General features: G+C 36.2%; 1 protein-coding gene across 1 annotated transcript; it reads left to right on the top strand.

The window, feature by feature from the left end:
* Positions 1-1774: 1774 nt before the first annotated feature.
* On the top strand, positions 1775-21011 carry LOC144444568 (neural cell adhesion molecule 1-like). The gene is made up of 6 exons (XM_078134038.1): positions 1775-1947; positions 9081-9353; positions 10125-10406; positions 11927-12226; positions 17373-17494; positions 18684-21011. The coding sequence occupies exons 1-5, from the start codon at positions 1893-1895 to the stop codon at positions 17477-17479; spliced, it is 1017 nt and encodes a 338-aa protein (XP_077990164.1). The 5' UTR covers positions 1775-1892; the 3' UTR covers positions 17480-17494; positions 18684-21011.
* Positions 21012-27706: the final 6695 nt, after the last annotated feature.

Below are 27706 nucleotides of genomic sequence, written 5' to 3'. Positions count from 1 at the left end.
TATATCTGTGATTTTTCAAGTCCCAATGAAAATTAGTTGTCAAAAATGTTGTTCAAGTGCTCGCCTCCTAAACTTAGCACACGAAAACTTGCCATCATCGACTTCACTCGGCTTTCGTGATCCCCTACATACTCGGGATATGCACACCCGTTTCCATGGCAAATAGTAAACGAAATTCAAACCCACATAGGGGAGCCGTCATTGGGGGGGGGGGTCGAGGAATTGCTTCGAAAAACTACAAAATGTGAGTGACCCCCCTACCTGGCTTGACATTTTTTCGTAACCCCCTCCTTGACACAACATTTTTTCATAACACCCCCCCCCCTCACCATTTTACCATCATCATAACTCATTAACTGTTAATGGTACCCCCCCCCCTTCACTCCCCAGTTTTTGAGTGACCCTCCTAAATTCCTCCGACCCCCCCCCCCCCGGTCGTAAATAATGACAGCTCGCTCACATTGCTATAATTACGCATCAGAAAGTTTACATACTTCATGGTAAGCATCGTAACAGTTTAACAACTTTAATACAGTGAAGAGATAAAGTATTATATTGCCCTACTTCATCACTGGGTAAAGTATATATATACATTCCTATTTCGACCGACAGACATCTGCTCCAAATCCTATAAGTTTCTGCTGCACTAACACAACCATGGGCATGTGCGTGTTGAACTTCCTTCTGTCCCACCACAAGTTTACAAGTCGGTTTGTCTACTCATTGCATGTAGACTATTTCACATTCCTTTAACTACGGGGAAATTGTCAAGATTTTGTTGAGTGGCGCGCCCTCACTGTACACTACTTGTAGGTTAATGTATAGGTGACCATTATTGATATTGTCGCGAAATTTTCTTTTGTAGGCTACGCTTGGTCTATTTTCCATATTTTGACCACATACATTTCGGTATAATTTATAGATTATTACACTTGATAAATATGTGAGTGTATTTATTTCCTGAGATACAGAGCTAGATAAATGATTATGTACAAGCCTTGATATAAACAGTGCAGTGGTTGTTCAGGAGAAATCAGAAAAGAACACGGTAAAAAGGAGACGGTACGAGGTCAATATAATACTTCCTAACTTCTAATCGAAAGTCTAAAAATACACGATTTCTCTTTATACATCTGCGCATTCGTGTGTGAAATTTGAAAATGATATGTCCATATTTGACGAAATTGAAACGATGATAAATATTTCACTTTGCGCCCATTGTAAACATATTTTAAGGCCAATAAAAAAAGAAAGAATTGTTTTCTGGTGACAGCCAATGCAGAGTGAAGATCTAAGGGAAACACAAAATAACTCTCCCTACATCAATTGCTACTTCAGGGAAGACAACATAACTGCAGAACTAATCATTGACAATTAACGAAAACATTCACGTCGTCGCAACGTTTCCTGACCAGAAACAACAACTTTTGTTTGTGTGGCCACCGACGTCTAATTACCGAAGTATGTCAATAAATTATTAAAACTAATAGCTAAATCGGTAATATTTTCAGGACAGTTGCGCTTGGTATCGCAAATGTATGTACCAAGTTATAATGAATTTGAAGCTTGCACTCGAGAGATAAAATTACTCATTAATATAAAGAACAGGGTCACTGCCCATACACTGCGTGTATTATATACAGCAGTGCAGTGCGTGGTATTGTATTGTATTGTACCATAGACAGTCTATGATTGTACGAACACTGTAAACGACCTCCCATAAAAAAGAGAAACTGACCCCACTGTGACCCTGTTCTATATTGTCCTCGACAAGTCCACCATATTTGTTTTCCGCACTGAGTCGATACGTACAAGCAAGTCAGTTTTCGCGTCAACGGAAGTGATGACAAACTAACTTTAGACAACATAGTAGACATAATCAGTCTGACAACATGAACTTCAAGACTGTCTTCATTTTGTCTGTGTTATGGTTTCATCAAAGTGAAGGTAAGATCGTTCGTAATCCGCGAGTTTAACGTTCTCCTCAGTCACACTGAGTTTCGAACTATGCTTTTGTGACTAGACTATAGTGGATCTGCGTCGTACTGTACTGCTACCACGTCACATGTACAAGTGCTTAGTGCTTCGTCACACCAAATCTTACTATCTTGGGCCTTTTAGGCCATCTGACGAAACAATAAGCAACATAACTAGTTTGGCTGTAGGACGCAGATCCAAATTACTATGAGTATATGACATGACCCTGTATTATTACGAGAACACTGACACGTCTGTGCTGTAACTTAGCGTTCGTCCCCTTTCGCTGGAGTTCACGAAGCTATAAAATAGTAGACATTGCTGTTGGCATATAAAATACGAGTGTGTTTTACCATCTCCCCTCCACTGTCTATGGTTTTACTTGACATTGTCATGTATGCATAAACATTCCCATGGGGTCATTATTATTGTAACACACAATAATGCGAAACAATAATGCGAGTGTTATTGATTATTATAAGCTTTGGTTGTGTGGCTTTCCTTGTCATACCAGTTATCATGATTATTTTGGGTACTTATTTATCTGGACGCGCATAATAATGAAAGTGAATGGCTAAATATATCCATGATCGAAACCCATATAAATGTCCATGACGTAACTTTCACCCGTGTTTACGTTTATTGAGTGGACGAATCCGGAAGTAAACTAATATGTAATACAGGATGGCCTCAATACATTTTTATTCAAAGAACCACAACATATCACTTATTTATAGAGCATCCTGGTAACAATAACATGTTAGCTCAGGAAATATGCACTCCGTGTACTTCGACACGTCTTCAGAGGTGAACGAAGACGATTCGTATCCGCAACGCATACCCTCATGTACCATCCAGAGCGATACACTGTATAATTGTTGATGTCTTGGGGGAAGAATTTTCAATGCGATATCACGAAGCATAAGTTAAACAAGTTCCTAACGTCTCAATCACTCTCGTATGCGTGAAGTTATTTTTACTCTGCAAAATCACAGCCTCTTCAAAGAAAGTGAAAATCAAACATTACCGTAAAGCTAAGGAAGCCAGTGGTTTACAACATTAGGGGAGAACCATTTGATTTCGGGGGGGGGGGGGAGAGGCGGAAGTGGGCATGACACCACATTTTTTCCATCACTGACAGCAATTTTTTTTATTCTATTTGTCAGTCTTGCATCAAATTGTTTTCTCCATATGCAGAAGCAATGCAATTTTTTTTCTTGGTTACCAATTGGAGGCTAACTCTAAGGCGATGCTCATATTTTCAATATTTGTGAGCAAGTCCTATGTTTTTTTCCCCCAGGGATTTATGATATAAGGCTGCTTTCACAATAAAACTTGTTGGGGGGGGGGGGTCTGGAGATTTGAGGTGGTCCTCGAAAAAATATGCATAGCGTTCAAGTTGGGGGGATTGAGTATTTGAAAAAAAAATAATGTGGGTCATGGGGGAGGGGGGGGGGTACTCCTTTAATAGTTGGTCAGCCTTTTTCAACAATAACAACAACAAAAACGCCAAAGTATGTACATACAATTTAAATAGCAGAAGCATGGATTGTAAACTGCTACTTATTGCTTCTTACACAGAACAAGTTAGTTGTGAACCAGTGACATGTAGGTATAGTTATGAACTGCACGTTTACAAAATGAGAGAATCAGATTCCCAAATGTTGCTGATTTCAGCACATTGCAACAATTTTTTTTTTTTACATCTGTCTGTTGGAACAATTGTTTTATCTCAAGCCATTACGGAATCAATTTTTTTTCTCCTTCACCTGCTGACAATTTTTTCCCCCAAAATCCTCCTGCCCGCCCCCCCCCCCACCAGAGATCAAATGGTTCCCCCTTACCTTTTATTAAATCTTAGACCACGTAACAAGGGCTTTGACATTTACCTCGTTCTTTCTCTCTCATTTTTTCTATCTGTATACGTATGTACATATATCTGTCTTTCTATATGTATACATATGTACATATATCTCTGTCTTTCTATATGTATACATATGTACATATATCTCTGTCTTTCTATCTGTATACATAATCGTATGTACATATATCTGTCTGTCTTTCTATCTGTATACATATGTACACATATCTGTCTTTCTATCTGTATACGTATGTACATATATCTCTGTCTTTCTATCTATCTGTATACGTATGTACATATATCTGTCTGTCTTTCTATATGTATACGTATGTACATATATCTTTCTATCTGTATACGTATGTACATATATCTGTCTTTCTATCTATCTGTATACGTATGTACAGTCATATATCTCTCTCTCTTTCAATCTGTATATATATGTACATATATATCTGTCTTTCTATCTGTATACGTATGTACATATATATATCTGTCTTTCTATCTATCTGTATACGTATATACATATATCTCTCTGTCTTTCTATCTGTATACGTATGTACATATATCTCTCTGTCTTTCTATCTGTATACGTATGTACATATATCTCTCTGTCTTTCTATCTGTATACGTATGTACATATATCTCTCTGTCTTTCTATCTGTATACGTATGTACATATATCTCTCTGTCTTTCTATCTGTATACGTATGTACATATATCTCTGTCTTTCTATCTATCTGTATACGTATGTACATATATCTCTCTGTCTTTCTATCTGTATACGTATGTACATATATCTCTGTCTTTCTATCTGTATACGTATGTACATATATCTCTCTGTCTTTCTATCTATCTGTATACGTATGTACATATATCACTGTCTTTCTATCTGTATACATATGTACATATATCTCTGTCTTTCTATCTGTATACGTATGTACATATATCTCTCTGTCTTTCTATCTGTATACGTATGTACATATATCTCTGTCTTTCTATCTGTATACGTATGTACATATATCTCTCTGTCTTTCTATCTGTATACGTATGTACATATATCTCTCTGTCTTTCTATCTATCTGTATACGTATGTACATATATCACTGTCTTTCTATCTGTATACGTATGTACATATATCTCTGTCTTTCTATCTGTATACGTATGTACATATATCTGTCTGTCTTTCTATCTGTATACGTATGTACATATATCTCTGTACATATATCTCTGTCTTTCTATCTGTATACGTATGTACATATATCTCTCTGTCTTTCTATCTGTATACGTATGTACATATATCTGTCTGTCTTTCTATCTGTGTACGTATGTACATATATCTCTCTGTCTTTCTATCTGTATACGTATGTACATATATCTGTCTGTCTTTCTATCTGTGTACGTATGTACATATATCTCTCTGTCTTTCTATCTGTATACGTATGTACATATATATCTCTATCTTTCTATCTGTATACGTATGTACATATATCTGTCTGTCTTTCTATCTGTGTACGTATGTACATATATCTCTCTGTCTTTCTATCTGTATACGTATGTACATATATCTCTCTGTCTTTCTATCTGTATACGTATGTACATATATATCTGTCTTTCTATCTGTATAGTGTATACGTATGTACATATATCTCTCTGTCTTTCTATCTGTATACGTATGGTACATATATCTCTCTGTCTTTCTATCTGTATACGTATGGTACATATATCTCTCTGTCTTTCTATCTGTATACGTATGTACATATATCTCTCTGTCTTTCTATCTGTATACATAATCGTATGTACATATATCTCTCTGTCTTTCTATCTGTATACGTATGTACATATATCTCTCTGTCTTTCTATCTGTATACGTATGTACATATATATCTCTGTCTTTCTATCTGTATACGTATGTACATATATATCTCTGTCTTTCTATCTGTATACGTATGTACATATATCTCTCTGTCTTTCTATCTGTATACGTATGTACATATATATCTGTCTTTCTATCTGTATACGTATGTACATATATATCTCTGTCTTTCTATCTGTATACGTATGTACATATATCTCTCTGTCTTTCTATCTGTATACGTATGTACATATATCTCTCTGTCTTTCTATCTGTATACGTATGTACATATCTCTCTGTCTTTCTATCTATCTGTATACGTATGTACATATCTCTCTGTCTTTCTATCTGTATACGTATGTACATATATCTCTCTGTCTTTCTATCTGTATACGTATGTACATATATCTCTCTGTCTTTCTATCTGTATACGTATGTACATATCTCTCTGTCTTTCTATCTATCTGTATACGTATGTACATATCTCTCTGTCTTTCTATCTGTATACGTATGTACATATATCTCTCTGTCTTTCTATCTGTATACGTATGTACATATCTCTCTGTCTTTCTATCTGTATACGTATGTACATATATCTCTCTGTCTTTCTATCTGTATACGTATGTACATATATCTCTCTGTCTTTCTATCTGTATACGTATGTACATATCTCTCTGTCTTTCTATCTGTATACGTATGTACATATATCTCTCTGTCTTTCTATCTGTATACGTATGTACATATCTCTCTGTCTTTCTATCTGTATACGTATGTACATATATCTCTCTGTCTTTCTATCTGTATACGTATGTACATATCTCTCTGTCTTTCTATCTGTATACGTATGTACATATATATCTGTCTTTCTATCTGTATACGTATGTACATATCTCTCTGTCTTTCTATCTGTATACGTATGTACATATATCTCTCTGTCTTTCTATCTGTATACGTATGTACATATATCTCTGTCTTTCTATCTATCTGTATACGTATGTACATATATCACTGTCTTTCAATCTGTATACGTATGTACATATATCTCTCTGTCTTTCTATCTGTGTACGTATGTACATATATCTCTGTCTTTCTATCTGTATACGTATGTACATATATCTCTCTGTCTTTCTATCTGTGTATGTATGTACATATATCTCTGTCTTTCTATCTGTATACGTATGTACATATATCTCTCTGTCTTTCTATCTGTGTACGTATGTACATATATCTCTGTCTTTCTATCTGTATACGTATGTACATATATCTCTCTGTCTTTCTATCTGTATACGTATGTACATATATCTCTCTGTCTTTCTATCTGTATACGTATGTACATATATCTCTCTGTCTTTCTATCTGTATACGTATGTACATATATCTCTCTGTCTTTCTATCTGTATACGTATGTACATATATCTCTCTGTCTTTCTATCTGTATACGTATGTACATATATATCTCTGTCTTTCTATCTGTATACGTATGTACATATATCTCTCTGTCTTTCTATCTGTATACGTATGTACATATATCTCTCTGTCTTTCTATCTGTATACGTATGTACATATATCTCTCTGTCTTTCTATCTGTATACGTATGTACATATATATCTGTCTATCTATCTGTATACGTATGTACATATATCTCTCTGTCTTTCTATCTGTATACATATGTACATATATCTCTCTGTCTTTCTATCTGTATACGTATGTACATATATCTCTGTCTTTCTATCTGTATACATATGTACATATATCTCTCTGTCTTTCTATCTGTATACGTATGTACATATATCTCTCTGTCTTTCTATCTGTATACGTATGTACATATATCACTGTCTTTCTATCTATCTGTATACGTATGTACATATATATCTCTGTCTTTCTATCTGTATACGTATGTACATATATCTCTCTGTCTTTCTATCTATCTGTATACGTATGTACATATATATCTCTGTCTTTCTATCTGTATACGTATGTACATATATCTCTCTGTCTTTCTATCTGTGTACGTATGTACATATATCTCTCTGTCTTTCTATCTGTATACGTATGTACATATATCTCTCTGTCTTTCTATCTGTATACGTATGTACATATATATCTCTGTCTTTCTATCTGTATACGTATGTACATATATCTCTCTGTCTTTCTATCTGTGTACGTATGTACATATATCTCTCTGTCTTTCTATCTGTATACGTATGTACATATATCTCTCTGTCTTTCTATCTGTATACGTATGTACATATATATCTCTGTCTTTCTATCTGTATACGTATGTACATATATCTCTCTGTCTTTCTATCTATCTGTATACGTATGTACATATATCTCTCTGTCTTTCTATCTATCTGTATACGTATGTACATATATCTCTCTGTCTTTCTATCTATCTGTATACGTATGTACATATATCTCTCTGTCTTTCTATCTATCTGTATACGTATGTACATATATATCTCTGTCTTTCTATCTGTATACGTATGTACATATATCTCTCTGTCTTTCTATCTATCTGTATACGTATGTACATATATCTCTCTGTCTTTCTATCTATCTGTATACGTATGTACATATATCTCTCTGTCTTTCTATCTATCTGTATACGTATGTACATATATCTCTCTGTCTTTCTATCTATCTGTATACGTATGTACATATATCTCTCTGTCTTTCTATCTGTATACGTATGTACATATATCTCTCTGTCTTTCTATCTGTATACGTATGTACATATATCTCTCTGTCTTTCTATCTGTATACGTATGTACATATATCTCTCTGTCTTTCTATCTGTATACGTATGTACATATATCTCTCTGTCTTTCTATCTGTATACGTATGTACATATATCTCTCTGTCTTTCTATCTGTATACGTATGTACATATATCTCTCTGTCTTTCTATCTGTATACGTATGTACATATATCTCTCTGTCTTTCTATCTGTATACGTATGTACATATATCTCTCTGTCTTTCTATCTGTATACGTATGTACATATATATCTGTCTTTCTATCTGTATACGTATGTACATATCTCTCTGTCTTTCTATCTGTATACGTATGTACATATATCTCTCTGTCTTTCTATCTATCTGTATACGTATGTACATATATCTCTCTGTCTTTCTATCTGTATACGTATGTACATATATATCTGTCTTTCTATCTGTATACGTATGTACATATATATCTGTCTTTCTTCAGTCATTTTGCAAAATATTCAGTCATGCTAGCTGCGCTTGCCTAGTTCTTTTCACAATTCCATGCTTGTAACAACTAAATCAACTCATCGGCATGTTCAGCAATTTTATCACAAAGCCCAAATATCTCAGCGTATACAAAATAAATACTAACGAACCTTGTATTTCCATACTTTATTACAGCAATTGGCATCTCTCCAAGTGAGCCTAAGTACCTTGTTGGAGAGGAGATCTCTATCACCTGCACAACTGATGCTGACCCAGATGATGTACGCTGGTACAAGGGTTCTACTAGTGGAAGTGAGCTTATGGATGGCATGGATCGATTTGGCATACAGGTGAAACTGCCAAAAGAAAGTATTCTTACTATATCTAATTTAGTAGAAGAGGACGAGGGGTTATACATATGTACTACCGGTGGTGGTCAGTTGTCTACAACACTTGAAGTATTCCAGTGTACGTGTGTAATTTATATTTTTGTTCACACACACACACACACACACACACACACACATACGCACATACATACATTCATACATACATACATACATCTAAATCTTCCAGGTAGACAGACAGACACAGACTTACAGACAGAGAGACTGACAGACAGACACAGACTTACAGACAGACTGACAGACACAGACTTACAGACAGACAGACAGACAGACAGACAAACAGGATAGAGAGGAATAGAAATAGAAATACATCATTACATGACAGCCTGCTTACCCTGTATATCCACCCACTTTCTTCAAATCCCTACCTAGTTACTTACTCACCCACACATCTACCTACCTACCTAGTTACTTACTCACCCACACATCTACCTACCTACCTAGTTACTTACTCACCCACACATCTACCTACCTACCTAGTTACTTACTCACCCACACATCTACCTACCTACCTAGTTACTTACTCACCCACACATCTACCTAACTACCTAGTTACTTACTCACCCACACATCTACCTACCTACCTAGTTACTTACTCACCCACACATCTACCTACCTACCTAGTTACTTACTCACCCACACATCTACCTACCTACCTACTTACTTACTCACCCACACATCTACCTACCTACCTACCTATATGTCTGTATGCATATATTACTTTAGGTTAGATTTCTATAGTAACATTCTACTATCTTTCATTTCCCTGTTATTACAAAATAACCTTGTTGTGAATGTCATCATTTTTTATAAATTGGTTTCTATTTCACAGCTCCACAGGTTCAACTAACAAGTGATCCAACAGACCCGATAATTGCACCAGGAAATAACATTACATTGACTTGCAACACAAACTATCTGGCGGATGTGGAATGGTCCAAAAATGGTGAAGACATCAAAAGCAGAAATAACAGGATTGTTATCAAAGACAACGTGCTTACCATCTTAGAGAGTGCAATCACCGATGCTGGCATTTATCGATGTATTGTTAACATTACAGATAAGTTACAACGTGGAGATGTCCTACAAGCCGTAGACGAAGTTGATATTATAAGTACGTACTACAAATTAAGTTTCCATCTATAATATATCACATCTAGTCTATTCAGATGCGAATTCTATTTTGTCATATTCCAAAAACAACTTTTGAAATATTTGAGTATTTATTACTAATTGTGTGCAGATACATAACCTATAACATACAATATAACAATCAGCATGTACAGTGCACACTCTGTACAGAAAGCGTGCCACTCTCACTGAACATTTGAACACATTAATATAATCCAATGTCTGTACCAACCCTGAAGCTCCCCCTTGTGACCAAATTAGCATAATATTAACATAATCATGGTGGACAACCTAACAACTTGGACACGCAATCATGCATGTGAAGTGGAACTCTGAAGTATGAAACCATTTCAGAAGGCCATAATTATTAGAAAATGATAAAGATACTTATAACTAAATGGATCTTGATTGATTACCTGTCGGTAAACTGTGTCATTCAGGAATGGTTTCATAGTACTAGTAGTCGCATGCACACAAAAATGCTACATTTGCAAATATATGAGGGCACTCATGAATAATTCATATAAATGAAAGTATTGCGGGCCAGAACAATCATCTTGAATTCATCGAACATACATCGCACACCATGGTTTAATTCTATTTCATTAACAAAAATAGTATTAGTACTAAAGATAAATTACAAAAAAGACAACTGTTAACAGTGTATATGACACTATTCACAAGCATGTGTGAGTGTGTGCATGTGTGTGTGCGTGTGTATGTGTGTAAATGACTTAAAAAACCTTGGGACAATACTTAGGGCGTATAAATGGGAAATTGTTCAAATGAAAATGAGCGCATCAGAAATGTGCATTTTGGGTCGAAAAACATGATTCTTGGTGTGAGAAAATGCTTTGACTCAGCCTAGAAATGAAAGGTTATAGTTTTATTGATGTCATGAAATCATTTCAATGAAATCAGTGGGAATGTTTCAGGAGGTGTTATTCTGCAGTTATTATTCAAACCATTTTGACACAACTGGCCCTACCAACCATGACCATGCCCTTAGCAACAGTGAAATGATTATGCATATTACAAAGATAAGAACAGGGATGGTTAGGTAAGCGAATAAAGATTTTAAAAATGTATGCAAATATTCCAAGCAACAAGACCACACCCATAGCAACAGCCAAATGATGATGTATATTCCAAAGATGAAACCTGGGATGGGTAGGTAGGTGAGTAATGATTGCAAAAATGTAACCAACATGCCTAGTAACAAAACCATGCCTATACATGTAGCAACAGCCAAATACAGTTGTGTTATAATGCCATTGGTTCTATTTTTTGGATATTTAAAATCATGTCATCTATGGCTCCATTAAACTGTTCAATACTTGAGGGATTCATGTAGAATATTTTAGTCCCCTGATAGATACCCTTATAGTTACCCTAATTGATACGGAGTTATAGGAAACACACAGTACAGTTTTAATTTGGCTCACCACTCCCTTCACTCATAGTCATACTCCAAGTACTAAACTTTACCCTGTGTACCAATAGGTCTGGTTGACATGAGCATCTCAAACACTGCAAGTCGAGAGGAAGGAGAATCTGTGTTCATTGAGTGCAATGCTACCAGCTACCCACTCTCAACAATATCGTGGTTCAAAGGTAATAAGAAGCTTGAAGACCAGTACGATGGCCGTATCTTTATTTCAATGACGGAAGACGACCAGCAGCATTTGGTGTATGCAACTTTAGTTATCCGTAGAATTGAGACAGATGACAAGGGGACTTATCTGTGTAACGCTTCCAACAGCCATAGCTCTGTCAGCGAAAAATTTGAGCTTGATGTCTTAGGTAAGTGATACAACATATCATATGACATCACAGATAATGAATGTGACATTATTAATATGCCACCTTTAATTAAGGCACATGATACTATATGATGTCTTAGGAAACGGATATAACATATCATATCTTGGGTAACATATGACCTCATAGGAAAGATATATGATGTCATATGACATATTTATTAGGTACCAGACACGACATCATGTGACATCTTTGTTAAGGGGCATGATATCACATTACATCTTAGGTAATTGAGGGGCATGATATATGACATCTTAATTAATGGACATGACATCATGTGAAGTCTTTGCTAAGGGGTATGACATCATGTGAAGTATTTGCTAAGGGGCATGACATCATATGAAGCATTTGTTAAGGGGTATGACATCATGTGAAGTCTTTGCTAAGGGGTATGACATCATATGAAGTCTTTGCTAAGGGGTATGACATCATATGAAGTCTTTGCTAAGGGGTATGACATCATATGAAGTATTTGCTAAGGGGTATGACATCATGTGAAGTCTTTGCTAAGGGACATGACATGATATGAAGTCTTTGCTAAGGGACATGACATCATATGAAGTATTTGCTAAGGGGCATGACATCATATGAAGTCTTTGCTAGGGGGCATGACATGATATGAAGTCTTTGCTAAGGGACATGACATCATATGAAGTCTTTGCTAAGGGGCATGACATCATATGAAGTCTTTGCTAAGGGGCATAACATCATATGAAGTCTTTGCTAAGGGGTATGACATGATATGAAGTCTTTGCTAAGGGGCATAACATCATATGAAGTCTTTGCTAAGGGGTATGACATGATATGAAGTCTTTGCTAAGGGGCATAACATCATATGAAGTCTTTGCTAAGGGGTATGACATGATATGAAGTCTTTGCTAAGGGGTATGATATCATATGAAGTCTTTGCTAAGGGGTATGATATCATATGAAGTCTTTGCTAAGGGGTATGACATGATATGAAGTCTTTGCTAAGGGGTATGACATCATATGAAGTCTTTGCTAAGGGGTATGATATCATATGAAGTCTTTGCTAAGGGGTATGACATCATATGAAGTCTTTGCTAAGGGGTATGACATCATGTGAAGTCTTTGCTAAGGGGTATGACATCATGTGAAGTCTTTGCTAAGGGGTATGACATGATATGAAGTCTTTGCTAAGGGGTATGACATGATATGAAGTCTTTGCTAAGGGGCATAACATCATATGAAGTCTTTGCTAAGGGGTATGACATCATGTGAAGTCTTTGCTAAGGGGCATAACATCATATGAAGTCTTTGCTAAGGGGTATGACATGATATGAAGTCTTTGCTAAGGGGCATAACATCATATGAAGTCTTTGCTAAGGGGTATGACATGATATGAAGTCTTTGCTAAGGGGTATGATATCATATGAAGTCTTTGCTAAGGGGTATGATATCATATGAAGTCTTTGCTAAGGGGTATGACATGATATGAAGTCTTTGCTAAGGGGTATGACATCATATGAAGTCTTTGCTAAGGGGTATGATATCATATGAAGTCTTTGCTAAGGGGTATGACATCATATGAAGTCTTTGCTAAGGGGTATGACATCATGTGAAGTCTTTGCTAAGGGGTATGACATCATGTGAAGTCTTTGCTAAGGGGTATGATATCATATGAAGTCTTTGCTAAGGGGCATGACATCATATGAAGTCTTTGCTAAGGGGTATGACATCATATGAAGTCTTTGCTAAGGGGTATGATATCATATGAAGTCTTTGCTAAGGGGTATGACATCATATGAAGTCTTTGCTAAGGGGTATGACATCATATGAAGTCTTTGCTAAGGGGTATGACATCATGTGAAGTCTTTGCTAAGGGGTATGATATCATATGAAGTCTTTGCTAAGGGGTATGATATCATATGAAGTCTTTGCTAAGGGGTATGATATCATATGAAGTCTTTGCTAAGGGGTATGATATCATGTGAAGTCTTTGCTAAGGGGTATGACATCATATGAAGTCTTTGCTAAGGGGCATGACATCATGTGAAGTCTTTGCTAAGGGGCATGACATCATATGAAGTCTTTGCTAAGGGGTATGACATCATATGAAGTCTTTGCTAAGGGGTATGACATCATATGAAGTCTTTGCTAAGGGGCATGACATCATATGAAGTCTTTGCTAAGGGGCATGACATCATGTGAAGTCTTTGCTAAGGGGCATGACATCATATGAAGTCTTTGCTAAGGGGCATGACATCATGTGAAGTCTTTGCTAAGGGGTATGACATCATATGAAGTCTTTGCTAAGGGGCATGACATCATGTGAAGTCTTTGCTAAGGGGTATGATATCATATGAAGTATTTGCTAAGGGGTATGATATCATGTGAAGTCTTTGCTAAGGGGCATGACATCATATGAAGTCTTTGCTAAGGGGCATGACATCATGTGAAGTCTTTGCTAAGGGGTATGACATCATATGAAGTCTTTGCTAAGGGGCATGACATCATGTGAAGTCTTTGCTAAGGGGTATGATATCATATGAAGTATTTGCTAAGGGGTATGATATCATGTGAAGTCTTTGCTAAGGGGTATGATATCATGTGAAGTCTTTGCTAAGGGGTATGACATCATGTGAAGTCTTTGCTAAGGGGTATGATATCATGTGAAGTCTTTGCTAAGGGGTATGACATCATGTGAAGTCTTTGCTAAGGGGCATGACATCATATGAAGTCTTTGCTAAGGGGCATGACATCATATGAAGTCTTTGCTAAGGGGCATAACATCATATGAAGTCTTTGCTAAGGGGTATGATATCATATGAAGTATTTGCTAAGGGGTATGATATCATGTGAAGTCTTTGCTAAGGGGTATGACATCATATGAAGTCTTTGCTAAGGGGCATGACATCATATGAAGTCTTTGCTAAGGGGCATGACATCATATGAAGTCTTTGCTAAGGGGTATGACATCATATGAAGTCTTTGCTAAGGGGTATGATATCATATGAAGTATTTGCTAAGGGGCATGACATCATATGAAGTCTTTGCTAAGGGGTATGACATGATATGAAGTCTTTGCTAAGGGGTATGACATCATATGAAGTCTTTGCTAAGGGGTATGACATGATATGAAGTCTTTGCTAAGGGGTATGACATGATATGAAGTCTTTGCTAAGGGGCATGACATCATATGAAGTCTTTGCTAAGGGGTATGACATCATATGAAGTCTTTGCTAAGGGGTATGACATCATATGAAGTCTTTGCTAAGGGGTATGATATCATATGAAGTCTTTGCTAAGGGGTATGACATCATATGAAGTCTTTGCTAAGGGGTATGACATCATATGAAGTCTTTGCTAAGGGGTATGACATGATATGAAGTCTTTGCTAAGGGGTATGACATCATATGAAGTCTTTGCTAAGGGGTATGACATCATATGAAGTCTTTGCTAAGGGGCATGATATCATATGAAGTCTTTGCTAAGGGGTATGACATCATATGAAGTCTTTGCTAAGGGGTATGATATCATATGAAGTCTTTGCTAAGGGGTATGACATCATATGAAGTCTTTGCTAAGGGGCATGACATCATGTGAAGTCTTTGCTAAGGGGTATGATATCATATGAAGTCTTTGCTAAGGGGCATGACATCATATGAAGTCTTTGCTAAGGGGTATGACATCATATGAAGTCTTTGCTAAGGGGTATGACATCATATGAAGTCTTTGCTAAGGGGCATGACATCACATGAAGTCTTTGCTAAGGGGTATGACATCATATGAAGTCTTTGCTAAGGGGTATGACATCATATGAAGTCTTTGCTAAGGGGCATGACATCACATGAAGTCTTTGCTAAGGGGTATGACATCATATGAAGTCTTTGCTAAGGGGTATGACATCATATGAAGTCTTTGCTAAGGGGTATGACATCATATGAAGTCTTTGCTAAGGGGTATGACATCATATGAAGTCTTTGCTAAGGGGCATGACATCACATGAAGTCTTTGCTAAGGGGTATGACATCATATGAAGTCTTTGCTAAGGGGTATGACATCATATGAAGTCTTTGCTAAGGGGCATGACATCACATGAAGTCTTTGCTAAGGGGTATGACATCATATGAAGTCTTTGCTAAGGGGTATGACATCATATGAAGTCTTTGCTAAGGGGTATGACATCATATGAAGTCTTTACTAAGGGGTATGACATCATATGAAGTCTTTACTAAGGGGTATGATATCATATGAAGTCTTTACTAAGGGGTATGACATCATATGAAGTCTTTACTAAGGGGTATGATATCATATGAAGTCTTTACTAAGGGGTATGATATCATATGAAGTCTTTGCTAAGGGGTATGATATCATATGAAGTCTTTGCTAAGGGGTATGATATCATATGAAGTCTTTGCTAAGGGGTATGACATCATATGAAGTCTTTGCTAAGGGGTATGATATCATATGAAGTCTTTGCTAAGGGGTATGATATCATATGAAGTCTTTGCTAAGGGGTATGATATCATATGAAGTCTTTGCTAAGGGGTATGACATCATATGAAGTCTTTGCTAAGGGGTATGATATCATATGAAGTCTTTGCTAAGGGGTATGACATCATATGAAGTCTTTGCTAAGGGGTATGACATCATATGTGACATTTATGATATACCTTTCTGTAAGAGATTATCATACGTAGTGACAATCATTCTGTTTCTGTAATGCTCTGTACATGTGCACAAATATTAGGAAGAGAAATCGAGAAAACCAATAAATAGAAAGACAGACTGAGAGGCAGAAAGGCAGAAATATGAATACATAAACAGAAGCGAAGCCGCCAGAATCAAAAGCTGGGGATATAGCTCAATTGTGAGACACTTGCACATTGTGTCACCGATTCAGACAGACACAGACAGACAGACAGACAGACAAACAAAGCGATAGAGACACACGGACACAGACATGAGGGAAAAGACATTGCATTAACATTACTTCAGAGACAAAGAAGGCATTACATTGAGACATCACAATAAAAATAATGGGTTTTTTAATTAAAACTGATGCTATTTCATTATCTCTTGTAAATTCTACAAATAAGCCTGTTCATATAAGTTATTCTATTTGTTTGATAGAGATTCAGTGTTTTTCTTCATTTTTTTCTAGATGGTATGGAAGCATTATATATTTTCTTTGGTACAATGGCAGAAGTCATAGTTCTCATCATCATTATTCTCGTTGTAGAGAAATGTGGCAACAAGGCAGACAAATAGCTTTGTCTCTCAAAGGTAAACTTGGATTCTCCCTCTTGATATAGCATTCCATTTAATATTTATAACGTTTGCTCTACAGGCTAAGATATATGATCATTAATCCAAGTGTACAGACGATAAACTACTGAATTATGGGTAAAGTGTTGATGAATCAATGCCCCAGCTTCCCCATTTATTGGGGTGGGGGTGGGGGTGGGGTGTTTGTTTATTAGTAGCATAAACTGGGTCTCAACAATGCCTTTCACATGAATTTAATCCATTCATTCTCTCTCCTTTGAGCCCCGAAGGTGGGGGCTATTGCGATGGGCTCTGTCTTAAATGTGGCACACAAGTGACACATTATATGGGACATATGCACATCAATTTGTTTTTTCATATATGCAAATTTGACTGAAGGGTGGCCGTATTTGTAGTTAAAGTTCAATATTTGTTGCAAAACTTAAAAACTGTAATACACAGACACTCCACTCAAGTGCACTGTCTACCCCATATTATCAGATGCAAGGTATCTTTGGAGACCTTGACCTTTTACCTTGACCTTCAGGGCCAATTATCTAAATCAAACCAATTTCTTCCTATCACAGACACATTGTAGTGTGTTAGGGGACTGTGTATTCTGCGAAGACTTGTTTCTCATTAAATACTTCACAAAATCACTATTTGGCTTAAAAACTGGTTTGATGTGTGTTTAGTCCACCATCTTGTAGATTGAGAGGTAGCATTAATTCCATAATTCAACAAGAGGGTAAATTACAATTAAGTAGATTTGGAATCACCAGGCTATATTCCAGGCAGGTCATAGTACATGCAACCGTTACAGCATTTTGTTCAAAAAACAAATACCTCTCACATTAACATTCCTGTATAGTCAACTTGTTTTCATGACAAAAATTGATCATGATATTTTGAATATTCTGTGTATGAATACTTACTAAACAGGCCTCTTTACTCCTCCGTTCAAATATCTAGGTATTCATGTACTGCTTCCTACTGTACTGTTATCTATTGAAGTTTGCATGTTTCATTTTCCACAGTCATTTTCAACTTTAAAACTCCACGCCAATGGAGGAGTCATAATAATTCTTTTGTTTTGGAACAAAATTTTTTATAGCTCTGCCAGACAAGAGTTTTTCTCACAGAAAATGTCATAATCCAACATGGGCCTTTAAGCTGATGTAAGTTTTCTTTATCTTTCTTCTCACAGAATGAAACATCATTGATCCCAAGATTTGAATGAGAGTTGAAGATAATAATCTTGGATATCATCAAAAAGACCTAGCTCCTAATATTTTCTAATACTTCTTACAATTTTGCTCGCTCAATTTGTTGATATCCCAGAAAAGTTCATTGTTTGCAATATTTTGAAATGATGTACAATTTACTAACTAAAAATATGAAGAAATGTACAACCATGTGAATTAGAAGTGGGTATTTTATGTTTGATTTTTAATTTAGAAAACAACTTTACTGTGCAAACAATGTGAAAGAATAGGTAGCAAGTCCTTGGTTGTATCTCAATAACTTACAAAAAGCTGAATAATGTATAAAAGGTTTGTTATTGTACAGTAACAAACAGCTACACATATACAATGTTTCTGCAATTTTTTGAGTTCAAAAAGAAGGACTTTGTATATGTTGTTTCACATTCTTTCCCTGTAAAAACACGTAGTAGTTTTGTATTATATTGGGAAATTGAAAATGGATACCAATTTCTCATCCACATGGTAATTTTAAGAAGGTGGGACTTTGCCATAGTATTTACTCATTATTTGATATGGCAACAAAGCTACCGAGAAAGCTAGTAAGATTATTAACAAAGCTATTTAGGAATTTTCATGCCAGATTTATAATTGAACACTGCATTTCGAATTGTGGTTTTCCTTTATTTTAATTCTGTCCTTTGCAGAATATAAACTGAAGGTCTTTGAGTTTAATTGATGTTCATGACTTTCAACTGGATCAAGACATTGTAAACAGAAAGATACTGTTATATTTATTTGCTCAGCTTTCTATACCTATGTGCCTTGCTTAAAAGAAAATAATTGAATTTTGAATTAGACAAGTACACCTTTGATATTGGCACTGTTCTGATTAGCCATTACTGCAAAGTTTTATAAATTATCAATCTCTTCTTGATCATGTTAACTCCTCACACTACTGTCATTTACATGTATTACAGTTATGGAAATGGGAATGATTTGATCTAAAAACAAATTACTCGAAACAAAACAAAAATAAACCCTTTCTCATGTAATCACAGATGCCTATTTTAGCAGAACATCTACACCATACTGACAGTGGAGGCTGTAGAATTTTTTCAGATAACACCTTTCTACTTTTGTAAGTTTTCTATGTATGTGACTTGTAAATATATGAACGTGACTTTTATGAACTATTTTTGTAAGCTGTAATATTCATGTATTTGTCATGATCGATTCTACGAATAGGAAAGTATTCTATGCTTACTTATTATTATGGCAACATACTATTGGGAAAGTGTGATAAACACAAACTAAAACTTTTTTTGTATCATTGTAAATGGTATATGCCACAGGTATGTGATAGCCATCTTTGTCATGCAGATAAAATCACCCTGTAGACAAGATGATACATCTGTACTAGAATGTTCACAGTAACTTGTAAGATCACTGCACATGGTAGACTGCAAGATACGTTGTGTTGTTCAGCCTTATCAGGTTTAGCATGGTATGAATACCATGCACATGGCTTCCCATAAATAGTTCCATTAAAGTTAGAAATGAAGTTGAAGATGTCACCTCTTGAGAAAAACTCGCTATTGACTGTGTGTGTAGTTTAATACATCAACAACCAATGATAGATTACATCACTATATCCCAATAACTAGTTGTATCTGTCTAATTAACTTGCTCATAGTCCAACTGTCATTGGGTTCTTCTGAAGCTGGTCGTTGTCTAGTTTCTATACTGAATTGTTGAATTAAAGCAGGTTGGCGTTTAACATTTTCAAATGAAATATCAACCACCCTGTTAAGATGCCAAATTAACTCAATTTTTAACTCTCTAAAAGGCGAGATCAATAGTTCAATGTTGAGTAAACTTTTAATTAGGTCTCAGACCCCCCCCCCCCCCCTTTCCCTTAACCTAAATTGATAATCAGCACAATCAATTTCACACCAGTATGTAGTAATATGTAGTACTGTGAATATGAAGTGAGCAATATGTTCTTTTAGTGACACTTTACATATTAAAGTATTGATCTCACCTCCACAATTTGGCTTATCTCAGCTTATGATTGAAATGATACTACTTTATAATTATGTGAAAAGAATGGTTTACAAGTTGCCATGTATGCATAAACTTGTTAAAGACATTTCCATAATATTTTTTGTTTGGTTCTGATGTTGTACATTGTTGAATATTATTTGAAAATTTGGTTACATCCGTGACATTTTCTATGATAACATTAATCTTGTAAGTTATTATATGCAGTTTTGAAATTTGTATTTTCAATTAAAGTATTGTTATTTTGACACTTTTGTCTTCAATTTACACGAACAACGTATTAACCAATAAAATGTACACATCAAATAACAATTCATTTTTCCTGTGTACATTTTGTGTGTGTCCACCCATGTGTGCATAAGCCTGCCTCTCATTTCTTTTTTTTAGAAAACATTGGCAATTTCTGTCTATATATCTAGAATGGATTAGATTGTAACAGAATTCGTGCATATTAATTACTCATATTTACATATTTGCTAATGGATTGTTATTCACTTCTGAAGATGAATCTAAATATGATAATACGTGACAGATATGATATATATTGGTGATTCAATGAGTGACTTGTTGCAAACACATATTCTCTGTGAGTGCAAGACGTGAAATTAGTTTTTAGCACAACTGAACTGATAAGGTTCCAAATGGCAGTATATTTTGGTCAAATAATAACATCATCTGGTAGGTGAATAAACATTCAAACAATGTATGCAAACATCCCTAGCAACCATGACCACGCCCATAGCAACTGCCAAACAGTGGAGTATTTCACAAAGATAACAGTGATTCTGAAACAAGTGAACAAATATTCAAAAAGTGTATGCAAATATGCCTAGCAACAAGACCACCCTCATGGCAACAGCCAAATGATCACATATACTGCAAAGATAACAACAGGGATTAATAGACAAGTGAATAAACATTCAAAAAAGGTATGCAAATATGTCTAGCAACAAGACCACGCCCATAGCAACAGCCATATCATCATGTATATATTGCTAAGATAACATCAGGGATTCATAGACAAGGGAAGGAACAGTCAAAAAATGTATGCAGATATGTCCACCTATATGACCACGCCATAGCAACAGCCAAATGATCGCGTATATTGCAAAGACAACAACAGTGTTGGATAGGTGACTGGATAATCATTTAGCAAATGGACAACTATACCTAGCATGGATCAGCATGTGGTTAAACATTTAAACATTAAAAACTGTACAGTTGTGCTACAATGCCATTGGCACTATTTTCCCCTTTCATCTCGAAAAGGCTAGATTAAGTGTTATAATATTTGGCAGATAGTAACGCAATGTGTGACTTACATGTAGTTTAGTGAAATATTAATTCTGTGTATTTATGACTTGAAAAAATATCATTCTTCCTTATGAATTACCATAATTAGCATTTGCATACTCATGATATACAAAAAGTACTTTGACTAAATAAAATTACCTCCTGCCATCTTTGTATTGTATCCTCATTCCGGCTGACATTTCAAAGACTACCTATAATTGGTGTCACTAGATATGAAAGAAATCACAAGAAACCACCAAGAACCTTAAGCTTAAAGTTATAGACAGTGCCTCTTTTGGGCGCCTTAAGTAATTGCAAGGTGAGGGCCGGGGGAATTATGGGATGGGTCTCATTTTCAAACAATCGGTCCTCAGGGAGGGCCATATCTTAATAGAATATGATAATTACGGGAAGGACACTTTTTAATTTGACTCACGTATTAATCTATTTTGGCATGATCCCATCCCGCCACGGCCACCATTGTAAAGTAATGTCATTATTTATCAGTTAAATGCTGCAATGAATTAACTGCTAGTTGTGGTGTGAGGAAGGGAGTACAGGTCTCACAGCAGTAAAGGGGGAACAGCGTGGCAAGATATTGGTGGAGTGAGAATGTTAACATCGGTCCTGAGGTTTTCAGCTGTGTGCTCATCTAGCCTTTGGGAGATCTGGACTTGAGCTCAGCCAATTAGATCAAAACACAGGCATTATTATAAATCTGATACAAACCCAACACACACTATGATAATAGTGGGACACAACAAATACCATTAAAACTATCAATGTTGTGGGATCTTACTACAGAAAAATTCCCTGTATGTCTGTAATGGGACTCTAAGGACAAACCCGTTCCCGACAACTAGCTCTAACAACTAGATGCCACAGTGAGCCGCTATTCAAAAACGTTGGGTGTTTTCATTGAAATGTTTGAATAAGGAAAAGCAAAGGTCGTATTTTAGAGAATGGAAATTGAGGGTGAGCCACTTTTTTAAAATTAGCACAGCGGATTAGGGAGAGGATCATATTTATGCCACAGACCGGCCTTGATTTCCCTCGGCCTTCCCCCTTGCAATTACAATTGTGCCAATTCAATTTTGTACGTTTTTACTCAGTGTAAGCCCTATTACTAATACAAATGATACTGTTGTACTTGGTGAATGTGCAACATTTTATATGAAACGCTGTATATCATACTTGGCTAAGAATTCTTGACCAGACTGCTTTTATTACTATTTTCACACAAAGATTCAAAGATTGTTTCTTTCAAGAATGACATGATAGCATAAATTCATCTTCCAAGTTAAGGGGTTTGTAATTTTAAGACACTTTTATAATATGTGAGCTTTATTGGATTGTATTAGTATTCATAAATTTAAGGTCACCTTAGCAAGGTGTCGATGTTCATCTCATGATCTGTGTATTGAGATAAATGTACAGGATAGACTTTGCAAATTTTGTTTAATCAACGACCATAGTTTTATTGAAAATGAGTATCCATGACGGTCCCCCCCCCCCCCCATTAGCCGTTCAAGTACTACAAACCCGACTTGGTGATTCAGCAAGTCGGCTATAAATAAACATTGTCTATATTGTGAAACCCCACTTGCTTGGGTAATGGCTTCTTCCCGTAATGATTTTCTATTTATTTGTGATTTGTTTACTCCTTTAAGACAGTAATACCTTGCATTTAATATTTGACCTTATCCGTCGCTAGATAATTTTTATTATTTAATATCAAGTAAAAATCCACATCACCTAAGACAACTTGTAATGTATATTTATAAGGTATTTAGATTGACAGAAAACTTGTTCATTTCATAAGTTATGTTTATTCTTGACACGTTTTTGGTTGTATATTTTCGTTCCATGTACGTATGCAATCATTATACGTTTTTGTCTTGCGTTATTTGTTCTTATGTGTATTTTGGGCCGATGGCCTCTAAATGCGAAATAAATTTCCATTCATTCATTCATTCATTCATTCATTCATTCATTCATCCATTCATTCATTCATAGAAAGCTCCTTACTCAGTAACTGTCAATAGAGTGCTTGTCATCTGGGAATAACAAAGTAAAAGTAAAAAAGACTATGAATTGATATCAAACAGTCATAGCAACATCATTACGCCAAGATACAAGATATGATATGTATTCAAAATGGTACATGGTATAATAACTTGAAGAGTTCAAACCGGAAAATAGACATTATTAAGGAAAGTAAACTATCTGTTAACAAGATAGGTAGACCGTTAGATCAGTCGTTGTTGGCACTCTTAACACATGTACACCCCTTTCACAAACGTACGTGGTGAGATGATAAAGACGCTCCAGGTGATGTATTTTCTACTTACTGGCTGCCAGTGTTGGACCATATCCTATGAATACCATTGATTCTAGGACTAGTGGCCAGTTTTCACATCTGACAGCATTTTAATCCATATGCACGTTTTGGAATATAGAATATATTTGAAGAGGGGATGTCATATTTTTTTAAAAAGGAAAGTGAGGGAAGGCCTTGACCACTTTTTAGAAAACAGAATTGCGAGGTCACATTCTTCGCATAGACCGGGCGAGATCCCCCCCCCCCCCGCCTTGCAAATACTGAAGGCTTTCTAATGGCCAGTTTGACCCAACCAAGCAACAAAGGCGTCCCATAGGTCTTCCTGCTTTAATAATAGGACAGTAGGGCCCCATATATGAGGATACTCCAATTCAACAAATTTCCGAATTTATTTGTACCAATAAAGATTATTGTCATCACACCTACTTTTTCAGAATGAACTCTACCTTGTACGTACGTGTTGACCTCAGACCACGGTGGTCTAAATTTTGACCTCAGACTTCAGACCATGTGGTCTAAATTTTAACTTCAGACCCCCAGACTTCAGACCATGGTGGTCTAAGTTTTGACCCCAGACTTCAGACCATGGTGGTCTAAGTTTTGACCTCAGACTTCAGACCATGGTGGTCTAAGTTTTGACCTCAGACGTCAGACCACGGTGGTCTAAATTTTAACTTCAGACCATGGTGGTCTAAGTTTTGACCCCAGACTTCAGACCATGGTGGTCTAAGTTTTGACCCCAGACCCCACACCATGGTGGTCTAAATTTTGACCTCAGACTTCAGACCACGGTGGTCTAAATTTTGACTAAAAGCATGAATGGTATCATGATTTACCAAGTTAGATGCATTTTCATTTGAAGACAGGAAAAGCTATTTAAATAATTTAACCATATATTTCAAGATTGTTTTTGGGATGGGACAAGATGTATAAAAGTGACTTTAGAAAAAGACCTAGACTCTGTATCGAATACGAACGTTCAGGAACGGCATCTCATCAAGCGTGGTAGTGCGGGGTGCATCTCGGATCTCGTAGCCTCCCCCCTTCCCCGGCTACACATATTTTAATGTGTAATGATACAGTACCCCCCTCCAATTCAGATGTGTATCCCCATCACCCCTCCCCGTTCCACTTCAGACATGTACAGTATGGTTCACTACATTAAAGTAACAGTGGAAATCAACTTCAGCGTCCATACAGAACAATGAGAGATTTCTTTACAAATATATGTGGGCTTTGCGTCTCACATTGGGCTGCACATTGAGATACTTCAGCAGGGTTTTATCTTTCAATCTTGATTCTGGGCAGAAACAGTATCCCCTATGATAGCTAGCGGGAGGGTGTGGGAGAGGGTGCCCCCCTCCCACAGTAATCACGTTTTAAAACATAAGGACATGTAGAAGGCCATTTAATGGAATAAACTTTCAAACCATACACATTATCGAAAATCATCGTGTACTTGAACATTGTCTTCAATAATTCAATTTTACTTGAGTCAGTACATTATCATACAACTGTATGGTTATATTACCTACACTTTAACTTACCTATTCAGAGATAGTTTGGCAGACACACACATTTGCTTGGCTATTGACTGCCTCAGAATTAAATGTATGGTAGGTAAATGAAGTACAAGGTAAACTACTGTTCCTTATGAGGTTTGCATGTTAAAAAAAGACTCGAGAGAGAGAGAGAGAGAGAGAGAGAGAGAGAGAGAGAGAGAGAGAGAGAGAGAGAGAGAGAGAGAGAGAGAGAGAGTGAGAGAGACAGACAGACAGACAGACAGACAGACAGACAGACAGACAGACATACAGACAGAGGCAGAGACAGACAGAGACAGAGAGACACACATACATACAGACAGACAAACAGACAGAGAGACAAAGAGACATAGAAAAGGACAGACAGACAGACAGACAGACAGACAGACAGACAGACAGACAGACAGACAGACAGACAGACACAAATACCTTCGCAAAATTTTTTTGAACCTTTGAACCCTCAAATATTTTCATGCCCCCCCCCCCCAATTTCTCACCAGGTCCCCCCTTACCGTAAATTCTGACTCCAGCCTTACTTTTGCTTTACTAGGAACATGGTCAGCAACCCCTGAGTATATTTCGTCATCTCTGTTTCAAATAAAATGTTACTTATCTTTTACCTTTCACTTGCAAAACTCCAGCCATATAAACTGTTGTGATACTGTAATCTAATATATAAGAATAAAATGACGTCATTGTATTCAGGTAGTATATGAGAATACAGTATATCACAACATAAAGTATTTTACCATTCACTTGTTTTATGACTAGTAGTCACTAGTAAAACTCCTACCATATGACCACTAGTCATAAAACAAGTGAATGGTAAAATATAAATAACCTTTTATTTCAGTGGAAACAAAAATGACGATAAATACTTACAAAAGTTGCAGACAATATTCCTTTACATCTAACACAACTTACACAAGGCATTTTTATGGCTCGACTCAAATGACTGTTCGTACAATAAAGCAGTAGACTAAGCAAATAAATTATCCGGTTGAATGAATGTACGCTGAGTTGTCTCGATCGGTAAGTGGTTCGCAGTGCAGTATTAGGCCAAAGAAAAAAATGGCGTGTTTACGATAATCCGACCAACCCTAGCCGACAACTGTGAAACTTTTTTTTGCATACAAAAAAGGCAAAAAAAGGTCAAATGGTAACAATTTACTTCTATTTCAATGTACACCTTCATGCCTTTGCCTCATCTGTAGTCATTTACTTTAAAAACCGTATTCCAGACTATAACAGTACAGTCTGCATAACGTGTTTGTCCATTTAACCATAGACCCTCAACGTGATTTAACATATAATAATTGTCTACATTTACTTCTTTTACACCTCATCAAACTCTCACGGATGTATTGTGACCGACGAAAATTTTAAAGTAAAGCTAGATAAAATTCCAACCTAAATACCCTATTTTGTGAAGTCATGTTTTCGGAAACAAACATTTTTTTTTTACTTTTCCTTAGTTGACGGGATGTATGTTAATGTACTATTGACGGGATGTATGTCAATGTACATTACCATTGTAACACTATAAAATGACATCGTCCTTTTTATGAAGGTGACCTTCACACTTAAAATCACAAACGCACGGTATCCTGAACACAGATGAAGGTTTGCTTTGTTATATCATACATATACATATGCACTGACTTGTACGGAAGGATGATTAAACACGATTTTATTTGCATGTCTCGATTTGGCCACGCCGACACGCATCAGTCAGTATTATCGAGTATACGCGCGTATCATACCATTGCATTGTGCAAAATAATGGGGG

The sequence above is a fragment of the Glandiceps talaboti genome, chromosome 13, assembly GCF_964340395.1.
Source record: "Glandiceps talaboti chromosome 13, keGlaTala1.1, whole genome shotgun sequence".
Lineage (NCBI taxonomy): Eukaryota > Metazoa > Hemichordata > Enteropneusta > Spengelidae > Glandiceps > Glandiceps talaboti.
The sequence above is the reverse complement of the archived record's forward strand: the minus strand, read 5'-3'. Positions and strand labels throughout refer to the sequence as shown.